Here is a 9,718-nt window from a genome sequence, read left to right on the forward strand (position 1 = left end):
TAACTTTGAGTATAGTTTGTATTATAAAGTAAGTTTACAGGAAAAGCTATAAAGTTTTCACAACATTTTGGGGATGATGGCATCACAAAGTTAAATTCAGTTCGTCTCTGCTCCTGCAGAGGGACGGGGGGACATCACAGGTGCAAAACCTGTCACGGCAGCCGTCTGAATCTAAAATTGCATTGATGGCTTCTCAGCCCCACAAGCACTTTCTGCTGAGGGCACTGCCATGCCCAGGAGGACTATTGGTGGATGCGAGGGGGAGGTCTGAGTTCAAGTCCTGCTTCGGGGTACTTCTCGGTGACAGACAGCAGTTGGAGCTTCTCTGACAAAGCACAGGTGCTGAGCAGGGGGACAGTAGGGGTGATTCCAGGGCAGCTGAAGACATCAGGGACATAGCTTCTGCTCTGTCCTAAGCCTAAAGGTTGGTTGACACACGTGGCCCCAACCCTGCCTGGGTGGATAATCTGACGGCAATTCCAGAAGCTGCTGTAAGGCTCAGTGAGTGGGCATCCTGTGCGTGCCCGGCTGGGGCTGGCACCTGGCTGACCTGAGGTCCCACCTTGGAGTCCACTGGCCAATGCAACCTGCAGCAGCCCCTGGGTCCAGCATTTCCCAGCTCAGGCAGAGCAAAAGCTGCGTCAGAATCTGCTAGGCGGCTTGTGGAAAATGCAGCTCCCTGGCCACACACTAGACTCTAGATCCAAATCAGAGGTTCTGGAAATCCTCATTATTAACAAATGCAGGAACTGAGGCTCCTGCATGCTGACACCCGTTCTCTGGAGAACAGTCCCCCTTTGACACCCAAGCAGAGTCCCCAGTGAGTCAGGGCCCGTCACTCCCCTTGGTCTTGGGGAGCAGCACTGGGCTCGTGTCCCCCACTGCATGAAGGGGTGAAAAACTCTTCACGCACAGAAACATAAGATAAATTGGGGCTTTTATTCACAGAATATGGAAGAAAAGCATACAAAAGAAGCCTCTTGGTCAATCGTGTAAAGGGAAGGTTCTAAAACTCAATTTTTAGTAGGGTGTGGATGCTGATACAGTTTTTTAAAAACTAAAGAGAAAGAAAAGGCGAAAAGGTAATCTGCAGCATGGGCGCCTTGTCTCGGGGGAAATGACAACTCAGCTGAGTGACAGTTTACAGCAGTTCATCTTCTATGCACACGAATCTGGCTCCCAGGACCATGCCTGCAAGGTTTTGACTTTTGAAATTTCTGGATTAATTCTTAACCAGAATTCTAAAACGTTGAGGGCAAAATGTGCTTGGCCTTATAATGTCTCTAATTTGGGGGTAAGCGGGGGCGATTCTCCCTTGGACAGGCTTCAGCCGCTCTCGTCCCTCCCAGGTCACACTTCTACATCCCCTGGGAGACTCAACGGGCTTCTCTGGGGGCAGGCCAGAGCACTGGGCCACCAGGCAGGCGTCCTCAAACCCACACAGGCTCCTTCTTCCCGTCTGCCTTTCCTGTGACCATCAGGTCGCGCAGGCCTGACTCTCTTTCCCCCCAGACGATGCTTTGCTTTTTCTTCCACGGATGTCGCCTCTCTTCCCTGACTCCCAGCGTGGCCAGGCACGCTCTAATTATCGTACATGTGTGAAAATGTGCCACCATCAGCTCTCATCATTTGAACTAAAACAAGACCATTTGTTTTCTCTTTTCCTCACCGATATTAATGATGCAGGAATTGGGTCCAAGTTCATCTTCAACACAAGCCTCCAGAACGTGAAGCACAATCTAGCTTCCCGGCTACAATGCTCTCCTCCACTCGTTCCTCTTTCTGTCCATCTGTCTGTCTTCCAACCTTCTCCACTTCCCGGTGCCACCTGGTTGGGTTTGACGGGTGAAACACGAGCACTGAGCCCTCATGTCCCTGCTCCGGGAAACTTCACAGGGCAACAAGCAGGTGTTGCCACCAATCCTGCAGACTGGTCCGTAATAACTATTTTGGACTTCGGGACATTCTGGAAACCAGGTCAGAACAGGGGCCTATCGTGGAGGTTGGCAGCGGGCACCCCCCTGTCCGATGGTCCAGTGGCAGTCCACGGGTCACCCTCCAGGCCCGGGACCCTCGCCCGCCCTAACTTTGAATCCAGCTGAGATGACGTCAAACTGGGCAGCACGGAAGAGGAAAGGCTGCTCCAAAGGCAGCCAATGTGAGCTCACAGGCCTCAGAGGGTCTGGAAGCACCAGCACGGCGTCTCTGGTCACCCAGCCTCCCCCGGACCCCACCCAGAGCTTAAGATTTTCCAGCGCTGATAACGCAGACCTGGCACCTGTGCTTCCGCTTCTCTCGTCCAGCATCCTTCTTCTGCTTCCTTCGTACCTGTCTCCTACCTTCTGGTTCCTTCTCTAAATAATACACTTTCATTTCCAGGTATAGCACCTCCCTCTCTCCCCAGAGAGAGCACCCTTCGTTGGCTTGATGTCGAGGACGAGGGGGCTGATGGTACCCCAGGCAGCTGAGTCAGGAGGCCAGCCATCTGCCTGCCAGAGAGTCTGGCCAGCTCCATGTGGCTGGGCTGGACTGGGCTGGACTGGGCTGGACTGGGCCCGGCAGCCCTCAGGAGTGCTCTCTCCCTCAAACAACCTGTACCTGAACTTGCAGATCCTAACACCCTCATCACCACCTCCACATTCATGTCAGAGAAGGTGAAAGTGACAAGTCTTCATCTACTTGAAACAGTCATGACACATCGTCAACACAGTTTTCAAAGCATCGTAGCCTTCAGAGAGGTTTTTCTTCCTTCCTTCTTCTCAAGCCTGTAATTAAAACTCCTTGTGGCAAAGGGGTACAGGAAGGAGATGGGGGGATGACTTCAGGAACAAACAGTTCCTTGGGTGTCCTCAGAACCGAAGCAGCTAAGGGCTGGGAGTCCTGTCAGCTTGTGCGCTTTCTAGAATTGAGCAAATCAGCTCACTCCAGATGCAAATCGCCCATCCGTGTCCCTAATCACCACTCTGCTACCCACCCAGAGCGTGGACTTCTGCCAAGTGTTTGTCTCCACACCAGCCCCTGCCCCCTTCACGAGCAGCTCCGGTTTTAGTGAACTAACCCTAATCCCAAGCCTGACCTCAGCCTAATTCTCTGCGGGATTGTCCACCAGGGCCACCCGTGTCCCAGACATGTGGAGAGCTCGGCAGTTGGAGGGGGATGACTCATCGGAAACACTCATCCAGTTCAACCAAGACGTTTTCTTTCTTCCGAGTATTTTGTGAGTTCAAGTCTGAGATGCTCCCGGATTCGCACTATTCCCGGAACAGAGGCTTCCAGTCTGCCCAGGCAGCTCCCACTAGCGGACAAACGACACCACACTGGTGGCCACTCCGAACGGGGCCGAGTAGGCAGCAGCGAATCCCTGCAGGCCGACCACGATGTAGCGGCATCCTTTGGTGATAACTTTCCCAACGTTCTGTTTTTAGGAACAGAAGAGAAAAGCAAAGGGTTAGGCGAGGCAACTTTGAAATCTTCCATGCACAATGGTGCCATACATAAAGAATCATTTCGCCTCATTTTCCCAGGGCAAATGAGCCAGCTAGCATTTCCTCAGCTCTCTGGTGTCCCACACCCAACCCCATCATACGAACACTCGGGGACTCAGCACAGACATCGGCACCTTGAAAAGGGCTTTCCAGCCCTGCGTGTTTCCAGATCATTCAGAGATCTTCTTGGAAACAGCAGTGAAGCTGCTACTTTTGTTTTTTTTTTTTTTTTTTTTTCCGTACGCGGGCCTCTCACTGTTGTGGCCTCTCCCGTTGCAGAGCACAGGCTACACACGCGTAGGCTCAGCGGCCATGGCTTACGGGCCCAGCCGCTCCGCGGCATGTGGGATCTTCCCGGACCGGGGCACGAACCCGTGTCCCCTGCATCGGCAGGCGGACTCTCAACCACTGCGCCACCAGGGAAGCCCGAAGCTGCTACTTCTAAAATCAGACCAGTTTTGTTGTATTTTTTTAAACCAAAGCCCATTCTCTTCTGTTCCAGCTAAGTTACTGGCTCTGCTGAAGGCTGGGTCGAGAGTTTTCCATCATTCACCTGATCTGAAAGCCCACCCAGTCCTCCCTCTGCCTCCAGGGCACACCCCTTTCTGACCCACATTTGTGTCTTTAAAATCTCCTACTGTTCTGTCATTGCTGCATCCACGGAAGTCTTGGTTCCCAATACAATTCTACACTCCTTGAGGGTAACGACTGGGCCTTTCTTTCTTGGTATCCACTCTCCCTCCTCCTTCTCTTCAAGGCCTGGTGCTAGACTGAGGGCATCCAAGGGATTCAAGTGGAATCGCAACAGAAAAATGAAGACCACCACCACCGACTAACACTGACTGTGCTGCTGCCCCTCCCCCTTTCTCTCTCCACCCCCAACTTCCGTCATCCTTCTCCGTGACGACAACATCCATGTAGGTGACCTGGACATCATCACACATCTTGTCTCTACACCCTCGATTTTTCCAACTCCAATAACCACTTAAAATCCCTGATCACGGGGCTTCCCTGGTGGCGCAGTGGTTGGGAGTCCGCCTGCCGATGCAGGGGACACGGGTTTGTGCCCCAGTCCGGGAAGATCCCACATGCCTAGGAGCAGCTGGGCCCATGAGCCGTGGCCGCTGGGCCTGCGCATCTGGAGCCTGTGCTCCACAACGCGAGAGGCCACAACAGTGAGAGGCCCGCTCCCCGATCACAATCACAAACCTGCCTTTGACTTCCAACACTGCATGCCCAGCCTAGTCTGTCAGTCCAGTAGGCTGACTGTTCCTCTCTCCCAGATATTATTTCTTACCTTTTCCTTTCTCCACAAGCCTCTCTGCCCCCAATGCACACAGAGAAACACAAACAGTGTCCATACCCTCATTAGATGATCCCACTTCATCTCCCACTGACTCAGAAGTCATTAGGGAACCCGTTCATCCTCTACCACTGTCTACACCTGCCCCAGCTTCTCCTCCCACTTTGCCGGTGTCCCAGTAGAGAAAATGGCCCTCTTCCCCCAAGGCCACTCCCTTGACACTTGCTGTTGGTACCCTCTCTCACCTTGCCCCCAGCTTTCCCTTCTCCAATATCACCATCCTCTTCCTCCCCATTGCATCATTCCTACCAGCTTACAGATACGCTCCGCTGTCCCCCTGACTCCATACCCTTCTCTAGGTCCTGTCTGGGTCTCTGCTCTCCTTCTCGGCAAACCAGTGGAAAGCGCCATCTACACACACAGCTTCCACTTCCTCCCTTCTTATTCCCTCTTCCTCAACCCTGACCATCCAGGACTGCTTGGTCATGGCCGTCTGCCACCGCCATGCTGCCTGAGCCAATGAGCATTTTTCTGTCTTCCCCCTGACTCTCAACAGCTTTGGACAAACTTCATGAAACACTCATTTGGCCTCTGACTCCATATTCTCTTGGTTTTCCCTTACCTCACATAAAGCCCCTCCTCAGGTTTCATTTTTTTAAATAATTTTTAATTGAAATATAGTTGATTTAAAATAGCTCAGGTGTATAGTAAAACGATTCAGTTATTCATATATATATACATACATGTATCTATTCTTTTTCAGATGCTTTTCCATTATAGGTTATTACAAGATATTGAATATAGTTCCCTGTGCTATACGGTAGGTCCTTGTTGTTTATTTATTTATTATTATTATTTTTTAAAGAAGATGTTGGGGGTAGGAGTTTATTATTTTATTTATTTTGGCTGTGTTGGGTCTTCGTTTCTGTGTGAGGGCTTTCTCTAGTTGTGGCGAGCGGGGGCCACTCTTCATCACGGTACGTGGGCGTCTCACTGTCGCGGCCTCTCTTGTTGCGGAGCACAGGCTCCAGACGCGCAGGCTCAGTAGTTGTGGCTCTCGGGCCTAGTTGCTCCGCGGCATGTGGGATCTTCCCAGACCAGGGCTCGAACCCGTGTCCCCTGCATTAGCAGGCAGATTCTCAACCACTGCGCCACCAGGGAAGCCCCTTGTTGCTTATTTTATAAACAGTGGTGTATATCTGTTCATCTCAAATTCCTAATTTATCCCTCCCCCCTCCCTTTCCCCTTTGGTAAGTTTGTTTTCTATACCTGTGAGTTTATTTCTGTTTTGTAATTAAGTTCATTTGCATCTTTTTTTAGATTCCACATTTAAGTGGCATTATGTGATATCTGTCTTTGTCTGACTTACTTCGCTTAGTATGATAATCTCTAGGTCCATTCATGTTGCTGCAAATGGCATTATTTCACTCTTTTTTATGACCCTCCTCAGCTTTCTTTCCCTTCTACAAAACTATAAAATGTTGGAGTTGTTCAGTACTGTTCTTTACTTTTTATTTAAAAAAATATTTTGGGCTGGAATCTCTCTACAGGTGGTCTCATCCATTTCTAATGACTTTAAGAATTCCCTGTATGCTGATAAATCCCATATTTATATCTTCAGCTCAGACTCAAATATTCAGTTCTCTACTTGAGGGCTCTACTTTTTGAGGCCTCAAGATCCCTCCGGCATACACTCTTCCTTGCTGCAACAAACAGACAGATCTAACTTGGACTGGCTACTAGTGCATTCCTAGAGGCCTCTGGCTACCAGGCTTCAACAAGAAGGATGCACCAAGGAGTTAATTTATCCATGATTATACAGCTGGTACGAGGCAGGGCTGAAGTTCAATCCCAAAGAAACCTCACCTCAGGGCCTGTGTCCTTACTCCCCACACACACTTCCCTTCTTTAAGGAAGGCAGTATGTAACCTTGCAATTGATTGCTTGCGGCCTGGGCTTAAATTCCAGCCCAATCGCTTATTTAATTTTCACTGGCCTCAGTTTCCTCACCTATAAAATGGGCATATTTAGTAACCACCTCATTGGGTGAAGAGGCTTAAAAAGGTTTACGCAAGGAAAGCCCTTAGAACAGTGCCTGGCACCAAATGCAGGCAGTAGGACTGGCCCCCCAAGGTCAGCTATCTTTATTGGAAAATAACCTTTGCCTCTTTTTATTCTACAGTAATTTACATTCGTGGTGGTAATTTTGAAATCTAAGATATTTTGTTATCTGTTCAGGAAAGTTTCTTAAGACAGCACTTTCCTATGATTTCTGGCTTATGTCAGCTTTCAGAGACCTGAGAATAACAGAAGGAGGTCGTGCTCAGTACTGTATGCCCAGCATCCAGAGAGAGCCTGGTGTTTCCTTTGGTTGTTCTCAGGCCAAAGGAGAAGTTCTGGGAGAGGAAGGTCACTCTGATGGCCTCTTTAGACACTGATTCCCAGGACACTGCCTCGTCAACTTCCCAAGGAGACACTAGGGTGTGTGTTGGGAGCAGGGAGGCAGTGATGCTGCTAAGAGAAACATCTCTATAAATGTGTAATAAGATTCCGTGGGAGAATTTTACGTACCTGTTAGAAATAACAACAACGACAAAAACTGTCGTCCTGGAGTAAGTATTAACAGTCCAGAGCATCCTTTATAAGCCAAGCCCCTAGAATCATGGATGGCCTGCATTAAACTTGACATTTTGGGTATTTGTACACCCATTTCCCTCAGCCTCCTATTTTAAAAAACTGCTTGTCACTTCATCTTTGCAAATGAGAAAAAAAATGTTACTAAAATAGCTCATTAGCTAGAACACAGTCAAAACACAGATTTGAGAGATGTGATGCAAAGAAATGTAACATAGCATCGACCATTTCAGTGTCACTGGAGGGAGCAGATCCTGAAATCTTTTGATCTGAGTAGAGTTTCAACCCATATAATCTCTCAGAGGGGCGGAGGGGCCTGGGGGATCATGGGACAGTGTGGTAGGTTGAATAATGCCCTCCCCTCAAGATGCCCATGTCCTAATCCCCAGAATCTGTGAATATGTTACCTCATATGGCAAAAGGGACTTTGTGGATGTGATTTAATGAAGGATCTGGAATTGGGGAGACTACCATGGATTATCCAGGGGGTCCCAATCATTAAAAGGATTCTTTTTTTTTTGCGGTACGCGGGCCTCTCACTGTTGTGGCCTCTCCGGTTGCGGAGCACAGGCTCCGGACGCGCAGGCTCAGCGGCCGTGGCTCACGGGACCAGCCGCTCCGCGGCATGTGGGATCTTCCCGGACCAGGGCACGAACCCGTGTCCCCTGCATCGGCAGGCGGACTCTCAACCACTGTGCCACCAGAGAAGCCCATATAAGGATTCTTGTATCTTTATAAAGATCCAAATAAAGACGACCACCCTTACAGAAGGGAAGCAGGAAGAGTTGGTGAGAAGGCAATGCGGTGCCAGAAGCAGAGAGACAGAGAGAAAGAGACTTGCAGATGCTGTGCCACTGGCCCTGAACATGGAGGAGGGGACCTCTGGAAGCTGAAAAGAGCAAAGAAAGGGTTTTCCTCTGGAGCCTCCAGAAGGAACCAGCCTGTTGACTGTAGCTCAGGGAAGACGACTTTTAGCCTCCAGAACTGTAGAATAAATTTGTGTTGCCTTAAATCACTATATTTGTGGTAATCTGTTACAGGCAAACTAATACAGGGAGTGAGGCTTTTCTGGGGGTTCCCGGGTAACCCCAAAGATGTCGGGGATTCCCTGTCCTCACCCCCGGTTTCCAAAAGGGAACCAGCTCTCAACAAAGATCTCTTTCCCCCAAGTATAAAAATCAAGCCTTCCCTTGTGAAATTTGGTCAGGACCCAGGCACAAAGCTGAGGTGGGCTGTCAGCTACAGAAGTTGATTTTTTTCTGAGTTAGAGCTCATTAAAAACTGATCAGAGAAGAAACAGTCATATGCGACCTCTCCTCCATCCCCTTAGATAACAGCCAACAACAATGACAGGACCCTCGCCATATGCCAGGTGCGTTCCAAGACCTGTACATGGACTACACTCATTTACTCCTTACCACAGCCCTAGTATTAACCCATGTGACAGATGAGGAAACCGAGGCAGAGAGGAGAGCAGAGCTCAAGGTCACACAGCCAGTAGGAGGCTGAGCACAGCTGGCGCCTGGCAGTCTGGCTCCAGGGCCCCTGTCCTAACCCCTTACTTAGACGTGGGACATTTTTCTTCCTCTTGAGCTCAAGGTTATTCCACACCCTGTGTCTCCCTTCTCCAACCCCCTCCTAGCTGCCCAATTAATAAAATTAATAACTTTCCTTATCTGCGCTTCTCCTTGTGGCTCTCAGAGGTGCCTGGGAAAGGCGACTTCCTATTTGAAGCTAAGTTTGGGGTTTGGTTCCCTCACCCCCCTTCTCCCTCCACCCTAACTGCTTTTGAGCTGGCAGGGGCCAGGGGAGACTCCTGACTCCCAGCTCTGCTCTCCAGCTGTGTGGCCTTCAACAAAGAGCTTAACTTCCTGAAACTCCAGTTTCCTTCACTGCATAATGGGAGTCCATGGCTTTCTAAGGTCGTTGAGAAGATTCAGGGTAATTGTGCATCCTATGTGCACCAGAGCACCCGGCAGCCTGTAAGAGCACAGCAAACCCACACACTTTCCCCTTCCCTGCACCCAGAAAACAGCACTTTCCCAGCAACTCCTGCCCATCTGAACACTCACATCATTACTTAAAAATCAACTGGGGAGGGGCTTCCCTGGTGGCGCAGTGGTTGAGAGTCCGCCTGCCGAAGCAGGGGACACGGGTTCGTGCCCCGGTCCGGGAAGATCCCACGTGCCGCGGAGCGGCTGGGCCCGTGAGCCGTGGCCGCTGAGCCTGCGCGTCCGGAGCCTGTGCTCCGCAACGGGAGAGGCCACAACAGTGAGAGGCCCGCGTACCGCAAAAA

The 9,718-nt window shown here is 50.2% G+C and overlaps 1 protein-coding gene across 1 annotated transcript in view; it reads right to left on the bottom strand.

Annotated features, from left to right (window-relative positions):
- Positions 1-920: 920 nt before the first annotated feature.
- The window catches only part of CUNH1orf115 (chromosome unknown C1orf115 homolog), a 12,407-nt gene continuing 3,609 nt past the window's right edge, over positions 921-9,718 (bottom strand). Inside the window, exon 2 of the mRNA XM_024750458.1 lies at positions 921-3,415. Coding sequence (XP_024606226.1) covers positions 3,296-3,415 — 120 coding nt within the window. The 3' untranslated portion in view covers positions 921-3,295. The remainder of the gene's footprint in view (positions 3,416-9,718) is intronic.

Source organism: Neophocaena asiaeorientalis, unplaced genomic scaffold (genome assembly GCF_003031525.2).
Source record: "Neophocaena asiaeorientalis asiaeorientalis breed wild unplaced genomic scaffold, Neophocaena_asiaeorientalis_V1.1 scaffold430, whole genome shotgun sequence".
Taxonomy (NCBI): Eukaryota; Metazoa; Chordata; class Mammalia; order Artiodactyla; family Phocoenidae; genus Neophocaena; species Neophocaena asiaeorientalis.